Raw genomic sequence first — 21868 nt, 5'->3', positions numbered from 1 at the left:
AAGGTTATTTGGATCTCTGTATTTGGCCAACTGATTAGCCGTATCCTGGGAGGGAGATAAATCTGACGGGCCGCTGTTTGGCAGCCAGGTAGAAGGGGAGGGCAGGTAGGCTCAGGGCTCACGGCGATCTCCTCCTCATGGACGAGCCGGAGGTTTACGACATGTTCGGTCCAAGCCGAACAATTCACCGATTGAAAGGAGGTGTGGCGCAAATGATAGATTAATCAACAACCACGATGCATTCTGGATATTATGTTACTCTTCTTACTTTGGAAACTGGGCTGCAACTTTTCATTACCAAGAACTCTGCCCATTAATTTGTGAATTAACTGACTGGTCATTGCGTCTTTAAAACAGTTCAAAATTAGGCACTTAGTCGATGATTAAAATAATGAGCAGAAGCTATTTTAAAATTAATTAATCAAAAAAATTACCAAAACTAAATTGTTACAGCTTCTCAAATGTCTTCCTGTATCGGACTGTTTAATTTTCAAGACATCACTGTGAGCTGTGGGAACTTTTGATTAATCAAATAAATAATTGACAAAATAATAGTTCATTGAAAACAAAATGACAGTTAGTTGCAGCCCAAGTCCGACCCCAAAGGTTTTTTATTTATCTTTAAAAACAAAGAATATGTGGTACTTTTTGTTCGATTAAGCATCGAATAAAAGCAATTCAGAAGATAATAACTCAGTAGTAGCAAAATAAAAAGTAGAAAAGCTACAATGCCTTTTTTTTGCAGCCGCATTAGTTCAGAAAAGGAGTTCATTATGTGAAGCTCACAAGAACAACATGCTTATAACCCTGCAGAGTGATTTGAACCCGGCTGATAAGATATCAATTGGAACAACATCAAGGACACAGTCCAGGACTGGCACACACACAAAACTCTTCAGACAAGGGGAAGGACTGTGGAAGCCTCCTGTTCAGATACGACACACACACACACACACACACACACACACACACACACACACACACACACACACACACACACACACACACACACACACTGAAATAGATAGTGGTTGCACCAATTAGACACCAAATGTTTAGACTGACTCTTTGGCGACACAATGCTGAATAAAAACCTCCAACAAACCTCCTCTGTCAGCTCTGGATAACAAGCTGTTTTACGGGAAAAGGCCCGACTTCTGATTACATTATTACAGTATTAGACAAAGTACAGCAAGAAGAGTAAAGATAACCCTCTCAGATACTCATGGAGGTAAAAACAGAAAACATAGTTCTACTATTTTCTCCAGCGTGCCTTCTTTTTATGAAATATAAATGATGGAAAAAAGTAATTTTTTTTTTAATCCTGCAGTATCTCCAAGTTGTTATCAATGTTGTGTTAATCATTTTGACCTGTTTTACTTAAAAAGTAAGAGGGACAATCCACCACAGAGACTTAATTAAGACTATTTACCACTGTCCTGTCATATTCAATCAGATAGGAACAAAAGCTGATTGCCAAAAAACAACAAAGATGGTCACAGTAACTCACTCAGTAGCGTTGTGGAGGCGACCTGCTCGTGTTCATCATTAAAAATAAAAGGGCAGCATCTTTTTTTTTCATTCACTACCGAGTTTCTTTCCCTGCTGATTATTCTTTATATATTTTATAAACATTTCCGAATGAAAAGATTAAAAGATATATATTTAGAATACAACGTCACAAAATTATGCAACTGCTGACGAGGTGTTGCAAGTAAATATTGTGTCCTTTTAAAGACAGGGTTCATACACATTTGGACCAATGGATTTCCATGACTTTTCCATGGCTTTTAACCAAATTTCCATGACCAAACATTTTGTGAAATCTCGGTGTAAACATGAAAAAGTGAGAATTTAAACTAACAATGAGAATTCCAAAGCATACAGTAAACCTTAAATGACACAAATGAATGAGAGACAATAGTTTGATTAAAAGAATAAACATTTATATAGACGCCTGTATGCATGCCTGCTTATATTTTGAGCGTCTTTCTTTTAAAAGCATATTAATTATTTAAAACTCAGCTTAAATGAACGTCATGAACACATGAATATAACACATTTACATGACTTTTCCAAAACTTTGGGGGTTTAATTTTTTTCAAGGACTTTTTCAGGCCTGGAAATAACCATTTTTCCCGGTTTTCTATGACCGTAAGAACCCTGAAAGGTTCACAAGCCAGAAGAAGAAAAAAAACACACTGATTTAGGTGGTTTGTTTCTCTGGCGTTTTGGCGTGGGACCACCTGCGGAGAGTGTTGTCACCTTGTAATGGGGCATGGAGACCCTCACAGGAAACGTACAGGTGAAAGTCATGAACAAATGCAGAAGATGCGGGGGGTGTTTAGGTTTGTGATGCTGGTGGTGTCAGCAGTCTGTTTCACTGAAGGAAGGATGTTGACGTTGTGCTCATGACACTCGTCCCCTATGTTCTTCATAAATGAATAATAATATACAAAACCACTGTTCTTTAAGAAAGCAAATTCATCTTTTAATTCCTCAAAAAGAAAATCACCTTTTTGTTCTAGTTTTGTGCTTGATGGCATTTTGATTCATGTTTTTAAAGAAACATCTTTAAAAGATAATTTTCTTCCCTCTCAGTTTTTATTTGACCTTTATTTAACCAGGTAAAATCAATTGAGAACCAATTCTCATTTACAATGATGACCTGTTAATTCCAAACAGAGTAGAAAACAAACGGGACCCGTCTTCTGTCCATCACATGACAGGGTCACAATAGATCTTTATATAAGCATGCTGTACATAATCAGTAAATAAGGTCAATCTTTGAACGAAGAAACCGTTTTCTTCAAATATCTCGAAAACGACACACCGCCAAAAGGTAAACAGAAAGTATCAATATTCATCATAAACTGGAATCTTAAATATATCACCTTACGTAAATAGTATTGTATGTATTTGAGTATTAAAACAACATCAATATAACAACCCCAGACAATTAGGGTTTGAAGGGCCAGTGTGTATTAGCATGAATAAAATTACTTCATATGAATATAATTCATCACTACATTTTCATTAGTGTATAATCATCTAAGAACTACTGAGAACGATCCCTTCGTATCTTCACAGAGTCCTCCATGTCGCACCGCCATGTTTCTACAGCAGTCGAGAACAGACAAACCAAACATGGGCTGGAGCAACCTGAAGGCCACCGTAGTTCTCCGAGGCGCTCGTGAAACGTTAGCCACACGGGCGCAAAAAACGCATCGCCAGCCGCCCGACTTCCGTTGGTCCTAAAGCAGTTTAATCGTGGTCAGGAGGACCTCTGAGCGAGACCAGCGGCGGCTCACATTACAGTCTCGGAAAGGGAGAAGTGAGCTGAGCGCTATTCACCGCTAGATGTCGCCATATCCCACGCACTGTCCCTTTAAAACTGGTGCCTTTTACTTTGAGTAGCCGTCACAAGGCGGCATCACCTACAGACCTTTCTCACTCACACGGTTTGACTCCCTGACGATCCGGAGTCTGTGGCACAAAGTCTGCAACATGCATGCAGCGATTTGCAACAGGAGATATTTTTCCTCTTTAGCCAATTTTGACACGTTTCAAACTACAAACTACACAGAACTTTCAAACCATACTGTACACGAGACTGGGAGATCCCTCTATATCTGTCTGCAATTCATGAGTGACAATATGGACAACACTTTTGAAATGGGCCTCTAAAAGCACCCAGTGAATGCACCAAAGACGGACAGATTAAGTGCTCCACAGAATTGCAAATTGAAATGTATATATCCTTCCTGAGGTGCACTAAAACATAATACAGAATAATCCCCAGTATTGTTCAGTTTGAACCGGCATGCCAACCAGCCCAGTATGCGTCTCTGCGATGTGCAGGATCTTCCCCTCTTATCTCACTCTCGTCGTGCACTGACGCACATTCCTCGCAGAGTTCCACAAATACTTTATTGAACGAATTAAGCAACGCGCACAATCTGATTTACCCCCATTCACAGCGACCAGGCAGCCGTGCTCAGCTGAGATTCCAATCTCAGATGGTTGGTGCAGAGTGCCAGAGATCTGAGATCAGATCTACGTCATCTTTAGACACAACAACAACAACAACAACAAAAACAGAGCTGCACTGTCAGGTCTTTGGCAGTTTTGTGGTTGTTTTCTAATGTATTACGTTTTCTGTGACGGCTTCAAATTAGTGGATAAGGCTGAGTGTCAATGTTCACATTCTCTGTCCTCCAAAAGATCAAAATAAACTTGGTTGTGGAAATTGATGCAACATATGAATTCAACTTGAGACAGAGCCGTTGCACACAGTTGTGCATTTGAAGTAAAAAAGTAAGTATAGTAAAAGTGAAAAGGCTTCACTATAGATGAATTTCATCTTGCACATTTTATGGCGCTCTTGACTTGAGTGCAATCCTCCCTTGAATGTACTTAACCACACAGTTGATAAAGTCTGGGTAAAGCTTTATGGTGCTTGAGCTGTGTGTGTGTGTGTGTGTGTGTGTGTGTGTGTGTGTGTGTGTGTGTGTGTGTGTGTGTGTGTGTGTGTGAGAGTGTTTCTGTGTGTCACTCACAGGATGCCATGGCCTCAGAGCAGTTGATGTTGTTGTTGTTGTCGTCCAGGCTGAAGAGGGGCGGCACACAGCTGGGGGAGCCCAGGCCTTGACTCAGGTAGGTGGCTGCTGGGTAGTAGGAATGCATGCGGTACTGAGAGGACATGTTGTGGCTGGACAGGCGGCTCTCCGCATGAGGCATCTGCTTCATACAAGACGACACACAAAAGGAGAAGCGTTCGCCTCAATATGCAGCGAGTATTTCATGGACATCCTCATCATCAGATTCCTAAAGTGCTGTAGTATGAAGAGGGATTTGGGGTTAGCGAGGTAACTTCAGGGGTTTCAGTCCTACGATGGAGGTTCTCCTCTTACTGGGTAGATCGCCATGGTCTACCCATCGCTGAACACCGCGACTGCTCCGGAGAAGGTTCTGTGCGAGATCAGAGATTAACTCGCCGACTGACCAATCAAAGCTCCGCACGCAGGTTGGGTTTTGGTGACTCAATCTTTGGTTATTTCACGACTGAAACTACTACTAACAATTCAACTAATCTGTATTTCTCAACCAATTAAACAATTGTTAAGCACAACAAATGTCAGACAATTGTGACATCATGTCTAAAACACAAGGTGATGTCATCAAATGTTTTGTTTTATTTGATCAACGGTCCAAAATCTAAAGAAAATGACATTCATAATAACATTTCATTCTCTGTTCAAGACATTGAGGGGAAGCTCTGCTGTGTTAAATCAGATCGATGCTGGTGTGTGTCACATGGTCATATGAGGTGATGATCGTGGTCCCAAAGGAGCCACAAAGATATCACAGCAGAGGAGAATATCAAGGAAAGAGCAAAGCTCAGCAAGAAGGACCAATTCAAACATTACTAACACTGGCATCCTTCTTTTGAATAGAGATTCAGCGGTTTTAGCAAATACTTTTAAACATCTATGGTGGCTTCTTAGACGTAGGTGACGCCATCTTTGCTTCAGCTTAGACAGCATCTGAAGGTGGACAGCAGATGAGTGAGTGACGGATGCTGGAGGCAAAATGTTTAAAGCCTTCTGGCTTTAAAAGGTTAACAAAATATAACAAGTTCCAACTCCTGCAGTGGGTCTGTGACTTTATATGGTACTTTGTCCTTTAAGTTGTTTTTTATTATTATTTCCAGGACCAAATCAGGATTTAATCTGAGCAACTAAGGCTATTTTTTTCTTCCCATCTTCTTTTATTACCAAACCACATAAACCCCAGAATTTACAAACACAATATAAACACTATTCTTCAATGGCCCCCTTCACTTATGTTTGACAGTACAATCCTCAAAATCAGCCATCAGATCTTCACATGCAACACTTCAGGAAGAAATACAGAGATAAAATAATATATGACAAGAGAATTAGTAGTGTGAGTTCACACGTCCGTGGCTTGTTCTAAAAATGTGCTGCGACACGAAGCGCTGGCTTTCTCCAGCCCTCGGAAAACTTTAAAACGAGCTGTCTACTCAGCAGCAAGGCCGCCTCACGAAGGTTTTTCAATTTCACTTTTATGGAATTTGATTTCTGTCAGCCTGTAATATGTCACCCGCATTGTCCACACCATCAACTCTGCGACAGCTTTATAAACTGTTATTTAAGCTACACTCTGCTCTTGTATTAGGCCGTGAAAAATACAATAGAGATTGGACTGGAGTCTTGAAAGTGCACTATAAGCTTACGGTTTGCAGGACACACACGGCGCCAAACAAAACTGTCCCAGTGAAAGTTGCTTCTAGAAAAGGTTCCCATCCAGCGGTCGCAGGCAGATCCACACAGAGTAACTTGCTTAAACTGACAATTTGCTGCCAAACCTTTCCCAATGGTGGGGTGATTACTATTTTAACAATAATTTGTAGTTTTGCAGAGTTATCTAACCATTCGATCCATATTCTTATCCCCTTTTCTATCCATCAATACGAGCATTAACCATTCAAAAGACATCAATTATACCCGTGTCAAACTACATGATGGTCCCTGAACAATCATAGATTGTCTTTCCCGACCTGCATATGATGTCATCTGGAAGGGAGGCGCTAGCGATCAACTTCCGGGAACAACAATGTAAACAAACAATGGCGTCCGAAGGCAAAGCAGAGTTTACGCGACTGACCGTCTCGTGTTCGGAAAAGTCTAAGGGCCCTCGGAGAGCTCAGCTCTTTGGATTCGGTTTGAAATGAGTCTTGGTTAAGCGTCCGGCTGCAACTTAGGTTTCAGTGTCTCGCTCAAGGACACTTCCACATGCAGACAGTAGGAGACAGGCATCAAACCGCCAATCCTTGAGATTAAAGGACGAACCGCTCTAACCCCTTGAGCCACAGTCAACTTGATATAATTAATTAAAATTGTAGATTGCACAAGATAAAAGATTTAGGCACTTCTTCCACCACTGTTGACATCTTGGGTGTGTGTGTGCGTCCACTGTAACAGCTGATAGGTTTAGGCTTTAACGGTTATGGGCATCGAAGCTTCAAGACCCTTTCAAGACCCTCCCATACAGAACTGTCCCCTTTCAGGCGGGTCATGGGTTTCCCAGTAAATTATAGCAACACTGAACAAGTCAGGTAAAATTATCTGTAAATACCTCTAAAGTGAGTCTATTACTTCCCTCCTCTCAACAGCCAAAGGCCAAACCAATACCAGTTTCCTGGGAGTGTTCATCACTTCAGATATGCTACAAAAAATACATAACGCCCTTTCAGTACTTGAGCTCCGCAGTAATGTTGTTTCGTGTTGTTGACATATTGCCTTTTTGTTTTCTTCCAGATTACTTCTCGACCTTATACAATTGATTAAGAGGCTTCATTTCTACACCATGAGCTGCCTGGGAGTCACCGTTCAGTTGCTTTAAAAAAGAAAAGAAAAATGAAATCTTATGTTTCTAAAATCCCACTGAACAGTGACCCCAACAACCAAGTGGAACCTTATATTTTGTGTAGTGTTGTTGTTCAGAGAGGCTGACGCAGCGCATCTGACAGCATATCTGCATCTTTAGGAATGACTTTTAGCTTGAGATACATTCTAAGAGGCGACCTGCAATAGCAACAGTCTGGCTGTCAGATGCATAGATGACGTGATGAAAAAACTTCATAAATTCGAGGCTCAGACCTTTCAAAAATGCATTTCCATGGCACAGAACATGAGAAGGTAAACTAATTGACTTCCTCTACTCTCGCGGGCTAACCTGCAGACTCCTGGGGGGGCTTCCTTACCTCCCTGAGAGGGCCGGTCTTCTTATCTGGCACCATCTCCTGTCTGGAAGCTCTTCACCACCCTTATATTGTCATCCTCCACCTGGCAGCCGAGCACCACTGAGTGCACAGCAGAGGAGAGGAGGTAGATGGCCTTACGCTGATAAAGACCACAGTGTTTCCTTGTGGGTTTTGATTTAGTAGCCTGAAGAGCTCAAGACCTACAGATCACTTTATTACGATAATCCCGATTGTTAAAATGAGAATGATTGGTCAGGATTTAAAGGAAATGTATATTTTATTTTTCATGACATTCAGACGGATTCAAAGAGGTTGACAGAAGAAAACAAACTACTGACTGAAATCTTCTGCAAACCATCTACTGTAATTGCAAAATGTAATTGGTGCAAAAGCGTGATAATGAAACAATGAATTGAGATCTTGCAGGAAGTCGGTGTCGTGTCGTTCTTTGTACGGAATAATGTTTGGACCTAATGTTTGCATTTCATTCTTTACATTTGTTTTATTTGTATTAACTGTTCAACTTGTGGTACATAAGTCAATAAATGAGCAACCTAACGAGCAATGAATTAGGAATTCAGTGTTAAGAATATAATCGCACGATGGCGGTGAGTTGCAGAGGCACTTGCAAAATAATAGATAATGGCAGATTAATACAGCTCTATATATTTACATAAATAACCATCCATTATGATACTCTCTATCATTGACCTTTGAAAGAAGCCAGCATGAGGCTCAAGAGCAAAATAACTTATATATTGTATACTCGTAAAGAATATGAAAATTACAGTTTCAACAGATGTTAGATGTTATGACGGAGATAAGAGCGGCATCATCAGAAACTAACTCAATCAACAGAAAGGCAATGAGGAAAGACGTCACAGCTCTCCGGATAGTGTCGACGGCAAATATGGAGACAAAATCTAAATTGAGTAACTCAAGGATAATTACTTCAACTGGGGATGCCAACATGTGAGTATATGCCATTGAATTGTGGAGGTTTAGGACGGGTAAAGGAGACAGAGGAGAAAAATATTTTCTTTTGGCCCATAGAAGAGTGATAATTATTCAAATTTAGGCAATAAAAAAACTTCACTTTCCAGTTAGAAATGTGTGTTTGTGGCACGATTGAAACTCATCTTTAAATAATCAGTTCTAGATGCTAAAAAAAATAAAAAATAAAGTAGTCCCTGAATTTGAATAACCGTAGCACGTCGTCCTCTCAACCTGACAACTTCACTAAAAATATCATAAATCACAGAGGAGGATGGCTAAATTATGCTAAAGAGTGCTAACTGATTAGCATTAATGTGCTCACTTTCCCCTTCGAGCGCTGAGGCGAAGCGGTTTGTTCCTCCGCCGACAGACAATACCATTAACCTTTGCAATTCAGGCTCTCATGCTGTGCGCGGGCAGGTTAGCGGAGGCAGTGACCCCAAAACTAGATGTTGCTATTGGGGGAACGGAGAGCGGGTGGAGAGGAGAGAGCAGGGGTGGACAAATGTTGTTCATAAAAAACAATCCACCTCGAGAGTTATAGCTCTAATCTGCGTCACGCACAAGCTCATCCCAGTTTGACACAATAGAGATACATTCGAGCATAAATCTGTGTGAATATCCAGATGGGTAAATGAGGGTGTGCTGGTGGGACGCTGGGTACCGTCTCCCCGATGTGTCCTACGTTATACCGTGAGTGCCAACATTACAGGAGACACTCTCATCCATCTCGAAGGAAAACAAAGAAATAAAAAAAACACTATGAATCACTACCAGACGTAAAGAAAATGAACTTCTAATGTCCACAAGGTTGACTACACATGCAGCAGTTACATCACTGTCATGTCAAAAGTGACGCTTCCTCCCTTTTTTATTCAAAATAAAATTGGCTTCCTTTTTGTATTCTGTAAGTCTGTTATTTTTTATAACAGGATAAATAAATACTTTAATTGCTGCTGAAATGATTAGTGAATTAATTTATGTGATAAGAAAAATAATTTATGAAGCAGAAATGCAAAATATATTGTGGCGCCAGCTTCTCAAATGAGCTGATTTATCTTGCTAATCCTCAATGAATATCTTTTATATTCTAAGAAGAAATGTGGGTTCTGGAAGTAAATTATTTGAAAAATGTAGTGATAAGAATTGTTACTTGCAACCCTAGCATATTTGTTTATATATATTATCATTTTATTTTAGAAAAAAAAATATATATATAGATATTTATAGGTAAAAAAAAAAAAAAGTACCCAGCAACAACCTCATACAGCAACCTCTCAGCAAAGTACTCCATGTCTAAAAAGTAGTAGGAAGAAGTGAATACTCAAGTCCTGCCCCTTATTTATATTTCATCAGTAAACTAAATAGTAGGAAACACAGAGAGAGCGCAACAAAGGCACCCAGCCAGAATCAAACCAGTGACGTTTCCACTGGGCCAGCAATAATCTTAGTTAAATTTACTATGAGAAACTTTTAACTGGTTATGAAACAGGCTCAATTAACACAAGTAACAACGTAAGTAAACGTGACCATCAGACAGAAGACGGCTTCTATTTATATAAAGTTAATCTTAATGCTCGTCATCGGTGCCATCGGGTCGGACACATCCGGGCCCGCTGGAGGGGAAGGAGGCACGAGAGAACCGGAACCAGGACGGAGCAGAGCAGACCTTCACACCCGGCTGCAGGTAAAATGAGAACTTTTCTAAAGGGACTCTGGTGCTCTGAAACAAAACCACTTTAGTCCACAGGGACCGCCAAAATCACCACAAAATAAAAGTTTAAAATAACTTTAAAGTAGATTTTGAGGTCACTTCAGCTTATGGCTAGGACTACACTGGACTTTGTTTTAGGTAGACTACTTTTTAAAGGCACCATAACAGTTTGATTTATTTACACAACAACAACAACAATCCTGCATAGAGGTTAGCGCCTTGCTCATGCTGTGGCAGATGATGCCCAGATGTTCACTCCAGGTTAATACGATGGCACTTGTCAGGTTACAAGTCTGCTTTTCTTACTTTACAGAAAAAAACAGTGACCAAAGATTTTCTAAATACTTCCGTTTCATTTGCGCCGACATGTAATATTCATTCCAGAGACAAATGATGTTGGTGTGACAAGACAATTTTCTGAAACTAAAATGCGCTGCTCCGTTCGTCTCTTCCAGCTGACTGACGTAAGTTTCATATTACTGTGACAAGTTATCTGACGAGCTAATAGAAAGTAAGCCTTGTTCATGCTGAGGTGATTTGCAGCTAAGCAGCTTATCTCCTGTTTCTGTGGAATGAAGCAGCTCAGATGTGAAGCACCCCCCGCCCCCCACCTCTTTCTTGTCAAATGAATTGTTCATAATGATCAAGGCTTTTATAACAATAAAGTTATACTGTAATATAAATATATTCTCGGCAGGTTTAACGCGAATAGATTAATGTAACGTACTGACCGTAAAAAAACAGTGTGCCCTTAATTACTGGTCATGTTTGAGGTAACAGGACTATATAAATAATATTACGAATGACAATTATGGCACAACATCCTCCCTTGAGTTATACACACATAACAGGAAGGACCAGCGTGTGACTTTGTGCCCCTAAAAAAGGCTTTAAGTAGATTTTGACTGATTAACACAGGCAGAGCGGCTACTGTTAGTCACCTGGTACTGCTGGTAGTTGTAGAGGTTGCCGTAGTAGGTGGGGTAGCGTGACGGCTGGTAGAAGTTGTAATAGGACGTTTCCAGCAGCAGGTCTGACGATCCCTCAGTGTGAGCCCGGGCACCAGCTGACGGGCTGGGAGACAACGCTGAGCGGCCGCCTGGAACAACACACACAGAGGAAAGACGACAAATAAGATCAATTCAGAGGCTGACGTGTGATGTTTGTGGCCGGATTTCAGACCATTATCTTACTTAAAATATGTATTTGAGCATTGCGTGCATGCATTTATGTAGTTATTATAGTTAAGCATGTTTTTGTTTTGTTTCTTACTGTTATGTAATCTGTATTGCGTACATTGTTTCAGTTTTTACCATATTAAGTGCCTTGAGTACCTTTTAAAGCATTATACCAATAACATGTACTATTATTATTACTAACTTGGATAAATACTTAGATTTGTAAAACTAACTATGAATTATGCACCCAACAGCAGAGCTCAAGCTGACTTTTAGGCTTTTATTTTCCCAGATGAGTCTTTGCTGATGCTGAAAAACCAATAAATCCTGATATTATTCGGCTTGCTGTAGATCTTTTGATCGAAACAGGAAACAGGAAGACTTGAACTTGTCAAGATTTTTCTGGTTGTCCCATTACAGCTCAAATCACCATCAACAGCACCATCTGCAGGTGGGAGGTGTTTCATCACAATACAGGAATGTGGGTTGCCCTCTCAGGACGGGTATAACCACCATCATCAACCTCATCTTCATCATCACCCAATTACTCATTATCCGTTGTTCTTTCCTTATCAACAAGGCCACATTCTTCTCAGGCAGACCCTGATCCTTCGGTCGTGCACAATGAAGACACTGTGTGCACCACCGACGCCAAAGATAATGACATTTGTTGTCCCTGTTCTGCTTCTTGTCATCACTGAATCACAGAGTGCTCGACTCCTTTATCCAGCTCGGTCTTTTCCTCTTTGTTGCCAAGCCAGAGACTTAAAAGTTCACTCTCGCATAGAACACAAAGCAGAAGACACGAGCAGCCTTGACCAAAGTCATGATCCACCTCCTAACGTTTGCTATCAGGCCGACAGGGAACACCATATCTGTGTCTGCCTCCGCCAACCTGCCAAGATGCCCTTTCATGCTGCTGCCACCAAAATCAACTTTAATTTTCCACTTTCCAATCTTATTGACAATATCTATAAAAACTATTCTTGTCTTGTGGACTTTGGGGACTAAAAAAGACGACTTTTAAAAAGTGCTTTTGAGGTACAAATGGAATGCATAACATCACTGATTGAACAGCTGTAGCTCATGTGGTCGTCCTGCAACCACAAGGTAGCCGGTTCGATGCCCAGTCTCCCCATAGTTTGTATATCTAAGTGTCATTGAGTAAAACACTGAACCCCCAGTTGCTTCCCGGGCTTCTCAGCAGCCCACTGCTCATGAATTGCTACGGATGCAGGAGCAAATGTTATGTGTGTATGTAATATGACGACTTAATATAGTTTAGAATGTGGCTGCCTGGTAAACTAAAATGTGTTATACTTAAGTTTTGACAAACTAAACAAAGAAACAACAACAACATAAATAATGTGACTTCCACAACTATCTATAGAAAACCAACTGAAAATCTTCTAAAAATGTGAACTTTATCGTCCAACTCCTTTTAAGATTGTCGGTAAGGCACTTTTTCGAAATTCAGGAGAATTTGTGGTTCAAAACCACAAAAGTGAAATCATGCAACAATGTTTGTAAGATAAGGGGCATCATGACGCAAGTCAACTGTTGGTCGGGTTTTTCAATGAGAACCAAAGAGGACAAATTTATCAGACCACATTCTTCTCCATCAACGGGAGATTTCCATGCTCATCGTGCAGAAACATGCTGCGTACTGATCATTTCATGGATTATCACGCTGTTGTTTAAGTCCTTCCTTTCTTTATATTCTGATTTAAACACCTAGACACTGTTTTCACAGTTGACTATATAATGTCTATTTAGTATGCACGTTAATAGTTATTATAAATAATATTAATCTGATTTAATAAATCTAATGGATAGTGCTCACATTTTTTTTGTTGAGCTAGTTTCCATTTTCTTCTAATTTTGGAAGCATTATAGTTTTTTTTGTAGCTGATTGCCTCACAAGGTGCAGTTAAAAATCGATTGTCAAAAGTGTTGGCAACGAATTCCATTATCGATTCGTTGCGTCGCGAGATTATTACGCCGGGCAATAAGTCGCAGAGAAAAAAAAAGAGCGGAGCAGAGCAACTGGCCGACCAGCGTTTCTGAGATTGGAGTGAGACACGAGAAAAGCTGAGGTCGTGATCTTCTCAAAAATAGAAGATCTTTGACGAGTCTTGGCCAATCAGCGTCTTCATGGTCCTCAAACTTGTTTTTAATGGAAGCTAGTCAGCTTGCTATCACGATAACTAACGTGTTTGGGTTGTGTATTGTCGTTAAAGTTCCATTATGTTCCGTTACAGTTCAGTCTTGCTTGTAAAAACCCGTAATGTGATGAAACATGCCGTCACCTCCCGGTCTGGTTCAGTTCACGCCGTCACTCGTCAACGTTAAACCGGCACACTGGTGGATCTGGCTGCAGGTTTTTTCTTTTTTTTACTCAAAGTAGAATGAAGCAAATCACGTAGTTGGGCTTAGCCAACAACGTGACGTCGTGGTCATAAGAGACCCAGAATGAAAGAGTTTAAAGAAGAGGACGCTCTATATGGAGCAGTACAGCTTCCCTCTGTCCCAGTATTTCATACATATTGATAAAGCAGGGTATGTAAATGCAGCCTCTGGAGGGATCAATTACAGTAAAAAGGGCTCACATTTGGCAGATGTAAAGCATAGATGTGTATGTTTTTAGTGTTAGTCCATTTTGTTGTTTTAATTAACAGCTCAGGGATGTTCAAGGAGCAACCTGTTTGTGCACTTTCTGAAGATGTTTTGCACTGTCACTTCTGTTTTTGAATAAAGGGTTGGAAATGAATGCTTTTTTGATATTATTTTTTTTTATCCGATTCATCGATTAATCGAGAAAATAATCAACCGATTAATCGATTATTAAAATAATCGTTAGTTGCAGCCCTAATCAACATAATATATTTATTAGTATATAGTCACACATTACGGTTTCATAAACTTGGTCAGCAAGAGAGCAAGTTTTTGACACAGTTCTGTCAAAAAATCTGTAAGTAAAGTTGTATAAATGCATGCAGTTGTGTAAATACATACATAAATATACAAAAGGGGAATATTTGGGGTCATAGTTACTAATGACAATCTTTCATTATAATTATTGTGCACATTATTTTCTCAATTACTCAATTATTCATTGGTCTGTTGGTCATGAAAGTTCTTGTTTTGTTACTGCCAACACTCTCACTATTATATATAATTATATCTCATAAAATTGATTTTATTATCACATAAAATGAGGCAAATCTTTACAATTGAGATGTTGAAACTAATCCCTCAAACGATGAGTATTGAAATAGTTGTTGTTTATATTCTGTCGATTCATACACATTTCACATTTACTTTAATTCTTTTTCAAATTAAAATTACACATTTTTGGCAGCTTTGATAATGGCTGGATGATAAACACGCAACTTAAGTCTACTGTCTTTTATCAATGATAAAGAAATCATTGATATTTAAAATGATAAAGAAATCATTCAGATTGTAATACATTTGATTTAGAAAACTGGTGCACTCAAAGAAAGTATCTCTTCATATTGCTTTTCTATAACTGTAGTCTTTCTAAATCTGTCTGTGTTGGCATATATATATATATATATATATATATATATATATATATATATATATATATATGCCATACTTTATACCATACTTTATACCATACTTTCCAGAGCTGTTAACACACCTGTGACAGCAAGAGAATGGGTTGGTGAAGGGGATCGTCCCTCCACAGAGAACAAGCAATCTGCAGCAGCTTCATTCTTCACCATCACCTCAGGACCAGACAGAGCCACCGGACTACAAATCCCAAGCTCCTCTTCCTGAGCCTGCTGCCGCCTCAGGGCAACCTGGAGGGGAGGAAATAAAATAAAACATGTTGCGTAATATCCTTGTCTTTAAAAAAGTGTTGTAATTGTTAATGTTCTTTATTGTTTTCTGAATACAAAACAACGTAGTCTATTAAACGGGTAATACTGAAGCCATATTCATGTCATGTTATTGCTGTATCCACCAATACAAAACTACCAATGTATCATTCATTATAGATGGGAAATTAAAATATATACCAGTGAGATAAGTACTTATTTGTAGCCATATCAATACGAGACATCAATATATAGATTATACTATACTGGCAGTCCCAATGTACAGCGTATCACCAGGCACTATCACTGTATGTGAGCTACTTACAGCTAAAGTTATTTCTAGAGGTAAAACTATTAATACATTATTACATCGACAACAAATATGTTTTGAGAGCAAATATTCCAACTATGTTCTGATGCTCGCTTCTTAAATTTCAGTATCTTCTGTTTTTATCTACAATTTTAAAGCGAATCTCTTAGGTATTGTTGGTGTATTATAATAGGACATTTAAAACAAGTTGAAACGTCATATTGGGCTCTGGGAAATTGCATTTTTCTGCACCAAACAATTAATTAAGAATTAATTAAGAAAAGAAAAAAGATAGATAACGGCCTCAGTGGGATCCTTGTTTCATTTCATTTAACCACTATTAAATACATATTTATTTTCTTTCTGTTTTGTTTTTTTAATGATGTGACTTGGCTCCTGTCAAATTTACATTGGGATACATAAAGTAGCCTTTCCATATATTAATATATCTAAACACCAGTAGTTTTAAAAATGTATAAATAGTTTTACTTAATCACAGAACATAGCTATCAGCCTATCCAAAAATAGTGTTGAAAAAAACCTAAAAAGGTTACTTCAAAGCTACAATCTACAGTTACAAAGCAAATGACCACTAAATATAGAAAAAGTAGCTTCTCTATATACTTTTAATCAATATATTTGTATCAACTGTCTGCTATAAGCAACAAGTGTGACAATATACTCATAAAACGTGTCTGAAAACCCACATTAGCTTCAGTTAAAGTGCCGTAAACTGTGTTAGCTAGGTAGTTAGTTAGGTCAAAACATGAGGCGACTTGTTGGTACACACATGAAAACGACGATAAACAACGAAAATAAACTGAGACGAAGTAGTTAAAAAAATAACAAACATACATCGAAATGTTAACAAACAATTACCTGTCGTATTTTTTTACGACGTTTGAAGCTTGTTTTTTTTTTGCAGTTTGGGCTCAAGCTAAGATTCGTCGCGCGCTAAGACCGTTTAAAAAAAAGAAGACAAAAAGAAAGACACGATAACGGTTACCTGGGCCGCCATGACTCGCTGCCTCTCGGCTATCAGTTTACATTTGGGACACTGGCAGTCCCTCCAGTTGCAGAAGCGCTTGTGTCCCTTCAGGGGAGACACGTAGCCGTGGTTCCGACAGCGGGAGCACTTGGGCATCCTCGGGGGTCTCTGGCCTTTGGGTGGGGACAGAGAGCCGGAGCACTCGGGCACCTGCTTGCCCTGCTTGTCCGTGCTCATGGCTGGCGGGAAAATAAAAATAAAACAATAATCTGGTGCAAACTGCTAAACCTGTACACCCCCCCCAAAGGAGCAGACAACGGGCAGAGTTTAGGAGCTGTGTCTGAGTTGGTCCCGGGAGGCTCGGATGGTCAAGGCTCTGCTGGTGCCAGGCCGGAGGCTATAAGGTCACCGTCCCTCCCCGCCTGCGGCTGCGCCTTGTGGGAGGAAACGAGCTGGACGCGGGGGAGAAAGCTGGCAGCACAGTGGCATCGCTCATAATACCCTCACTCTGATGTCTGTGAGGTTATTTTGTGTGTGTGTTTCCCCCCCGCACACACTTTAAATGATTAGTCAAACACAATTAATACACAGCACATTGTTCAATGTTCTGTTTGTGTAACTCTAGCACAACAGGTGGGAGAAGTACTTAAGTGTGGAAATACTTTGTTACATGCATTCAAATATACTTGAGTAGAGGTTAAAAGTACACACGTAGTCTATTGGCATCAACATGTATGCATGTGCATTGTCAGAGATCAATAATGCAAAACATGCAAAACAATCTGAACTGACATCGTTGATAGTCTTGAAACCCTCATTAACTGATTAGTTGTACGTGTTCACTACATTTTTGGTAACCTGTGTGCTGCATTCTTGGTCAGGGTCTTACTAGATCTTCAATCTCAGGGGAACCATGGTTGACAGGAAGTTTAAAAAAAATAAATGTACATCTTATTTAAACTGTGCAGACATTAAAAAAAAAAAGTTTACGCCCCTTTAGCTTGAGTTTTGAGATCAATCCTGGCAAATGCACACACCATCTTATGTATTTTTAGGAAATGCCCGAGTTACTCGCAACTATTTTCTCAAGACTATAGTCTTGATGACGATTATAACAATAAATAGGATGCTTGCAGATTTTAGAAGAATACTGAACGATTATTCTGGAGGTGAACTTGATCTCAACATGTGGTCTCTTACGGTGGGCGAAGGTGGTGGATCCAGTGAGGTTTTAGAGGTGTTCATGAAATACATCTTTAAAGATCCCATTAAATTACAGTTGGGCTCAAATACATTGAATGTAACTGCATCTATCGCTGCTGAGACACATTATATTGAGTATGGTGCTCACTTTATTATAGCAGTATCGGGCTATTTCCCCCTGGGCTTGTGGTTATGCCATAATATTTGAATAGCATCCCAATTAAATGTATTTACTGTAGCTTTTTTCTTTCATGAATGTGCTACGTGGTGAATTAATACTCTCTTATTAATTTACAAGGCTTGACTGAGCTGGAAGTGAATTAACCTCCACACTGTTCATTCAGTCAGCCGAGTGGATTTATAGGCAGGGAGGGAAGTGAGGTGAAACACACAAAGGTACCCAATTAAAATCCCTGCAGCCAAATGGAAGGGTGGGGGTGAAAAGTTACCAATTAAAAAGCAGCCATTTACACAGCGCTGAATTAATAACTGCTACACTTCATTGGCTGAGGTTCTGGTGCTACAACACTGAGTTTAATTGCCTCTATAGCATATGGTAATAATGATAGATTATAATGCAGTAATGAACTCTGCAATTTAACACATTTAATCTTTTCTATTAGCATGACTGCCCTCAGAGTCATCTAGCAGCAGCAGCCAGGTGAAGGAAACATGTGGAAACTAAATAATTACACTTTGCAATGAAAAGAAAATCCTGCAATACTGGCTCATACCACCCAAGGGAGCCACCGAGTTGGAAAATCAAAAGCTGGGTGGAGGAGGCCAGAGGTCATGGCCACACAACTGGGTAGGTGGGACAATTATTCTAAAAAAGATAAACTCTGAACAGAGTCTAATAATAAAAGGCAGTGTGACAGTGACAGATGAAATGCTTGAAGGGATGATTATGTTTTCTATTTTGTGGAAAAGAATATTGTTTTTTGGAAACTGTCAATACGCACAACAAATAAATGTGGTTACCTCCACACCTTTAAACTGTAGCCTGTAACATTAGTTTGTTTGTGTGTTTGTTGGAGTGTAATTTTGTATTGTTGTGTATTATCTTCTTTTGATTTGCTTATGTTTGGGATTTGATTTCCTTTTATTATTTGTTTTAATTGTTCGAGTATTAATTATAATGCATTGGACTAGTCTATGAAATGAGAATTAAAATATCTTGACTAAACCTGAACATATTCTGGTGCAAAGATGATTTTCAAACAAGTTTGCAGACAGGAGGAAATATGTACTAAATCATGGTTTCTCCAGTAACGTAGACAACTTTTGTCCGATTGTAATTTATTGATTTTGTTGTACAATGAAGGTCTTTTCTTCTTTTTTTTACTTGAACAAAAATAAAATGTATACACGGTGCTGTGGTTGTGATTTATATTCAATTCAATTCAATTCAGTTTATTTTGTATAGCCCAACATCACAAATACAAGTTTGCCTCGGAGGGCTTTACAATCTGTACACATGACTTCCCTGTCCCGGGACCTCACATCGGATCAGGAAAAACTCCCCCAATAAAGATAGTAAAAACCCTTTCACAGGGAAAAAAGGGGAAGAAACCTGAGGGAGAGCAACAGAGGAGGATCCCTCTCCCCGGATGGACAGAAGCAATAGATGTCATGTGGCCAGAATGGATAACGGAACGGAGTTACAGCACATTCAATGAATGTGACAGAAATGATTCATATAATGAGTAGTATGCATGGTCCATGATCCAGATAGCCACGACCCATTAAGCAGAGGGAGGTAGAGAGGAGGGGCATCCCAGGGGCAGTGGGAGGAGAAGGCAGGGCCATGGCAGCTGGCAGGACGGCTCCAGGCCAGTTGCATCAGCAGGGCCATGGTTGCATCAGCAGGGCCAGGGGGAGGACCGAGGTCCTCCCCCTGGTTCCAGGCAGCCACGAATCCATGGAAAAAGAAAGTAGAGTTGGTAATATGCATTGAGGAGACAATCATTTATCCAGAAGGAGAGAAAGAAGAGGTGAAGAGGAGGAGAGGAGGAGCGAAAGAGGAAGAGAAGGAAAGGATGAGCTCAGTGTATCCTAAGATGTCCCCCAGCAGTCTAGGCCTTTAGCAGCATATCTAGGGGCTGGACCAGGGTAAACCTGAGCCAGCCCTAACTAAAAGCCTGAAACAGCCCTAACTATAAGCGCCATCAAAGATATGATATATGATATATGATGAATGTATGCTGCATTAACATAGTTCACTCCATGCATGACCCAATATTACACATTTTTATCAGTAACCCATTTCATAACCGGTGATAATATTAAACATATCTCATACTAATTATGTGGCGCCGTCAGTAGTGACGTTCCGGCAGCAAGGGGGCGTGGCCCCGTGGCAACGGGTTTTGGCGTCATTATTTAAAGTTCTAAATGGAATGTTCTAAGAGCTTCTAGAACTCGCGTGTTCCTATAAGAGAACAGTGTCCCTCTTTTTTCCTCATTGCGCGTGAGGACCCCACCGAGAGAACAGCTTACCTAACTTTGTCCTGAAGAAAACCACTTCAACAATCAAGCTAGCAAGCTAACTCAAGTCAAGCTAACGCAATTCAAGCTAACGCAATTCAAGCTAACCCAACTCAAGCTAACGCAATTCAAGCTAACCCAACTCAAGCTAACCTACACAACCGTCAGTGAACAACAAGGTAAGGACTCAACCAGCATATTGTTAGCCATGTAGCAATGTGTGTTTTCACCCAGAGTAGTTAAACACTCATGAAGTTGATTTTATTATCTCTCTAAACTTTACTGAACCATCCTCTGGTCTGTGAATTGTCAAACTTTTCACCTTAAGAATTATTGAATAAAGTAAAGAAACTCAGGTTCAGAAGTATTATCAGTAAAATAACTGTCAAATAAATACTTGTCATGCAGATTGGCTCATTTCAAAGTTCTATATAGTCTATTGGATTATTAATACTGATGAATCAACATGTGAGCTGTATGTAAATGTAGCATGCTGTGCCGGTGAAAGCAATTATAAACTATGTATTGTTGGGTAACTTTGTTCACTCTTTAAAAATGCTTCATGTTTTGTAAAAGTAACACGTTAAATAAATTGTGTAAAATGTTCCTCTGCAAAGTAAGTAGGACATGTAGCTGTCCAATAAATGTAGTGAAGTACAGTAGAAGTAGAAAAAACATAATTGTATATTACAGTGGGAACTTTCCCTGCACACACAGTGATTTTATTATTCTGCCAGTAATAGATTGATATTGTGTAGCTGTGCGTTTACTTTTACTGATCATTCAAATTCAGCTATTATTATTATTTTATTTGAACTATAGTAATTAACAATTATTAGTCTTCTCAATATTTGAACCCAGTTTACTTCAGAAAAAAGTATTTTTCCTGAAAGTGATAGACAACATGGATCAGACTTCAGTCTGAAATAAAGTTTGATTGATATTAGAGGAGGATATTTCACACAAAAAGACGTTCATAAATGTGTCACTTTGATGTCACTGTGACCCAAACATTAACACGATGAGCAGCAGAGAGTGAAACAACCACAGAAATATATATTTTTTACAGAAAAGGCACCGATATGTTTCCGACTTTTAGTCGATCAGAAAGACGGCTTTAAACTGACCTTTTTCTAAAATGTAGTCTGCCGGAAGTTTCGCTGCGTAGAAAGTATCTGACTGTGTAAACTGTAATAGAGCTTCTAGACAGATCATAATAGTAATTATCTTGTTTGTTGTTTGTTTTTTCCCTCAGATGGCCCGTCGTTTCCAATTCAACGCACTCAGCAGCATGGTAAGAACAGCAAGAACCTGAACGCCACACGCTTATTTTTAACACTTTATTGATGCGTTTC

General features: G+C 39.5%; 1 protein-coding gene across 1 annotated transcript in view; it reads right to left on the bottom strand.

Moving 5' to 3' along the window:
- dmrt1 (doublesex and mab-3 related transcription factor 1) overlaps positions 1-17060 on the bottom strand; it is a gene marked incomplete at both ends in the record, with an annotated part of 28593 nt that extends 11533 nt beyond the window's left edge. The window contains 4 exons of the mRNA XM_079222961.1: positions 4560-4743; positions 11441-11598; positions 15345-15507; positions 16842-17060. Coding sequence (XP_079079087.1) covers positions 4560-4743; positions 11441-11598; positions 15345-15507; positions 16842-17060 — 724 coding nt within the window. The remainder of the gene's footprint in view (positions 1-4559; positions 4744-11440; positions 11599-15344; positions 15508-16841) is intronic.
- Positions 17061-21868: the final 4808 nt, after the last annotated feature.

This window comes from Taurulus bubalis (genome assembly GCF_910589615.1).
Source record: "Taurulus bubalis genome assembly, chromosome: 8".
Taxonomy (NCBI): Eukaryota; Metazoa; Chordata; class Actinopteri; order Perciformes; family Cottidae; genus Taurulus; species Taurulus bubalis.
Note: the sequence above shows the minus strand (reverse complement) of the source record. Positions and strands in the feature narration are given on the sequence as shown.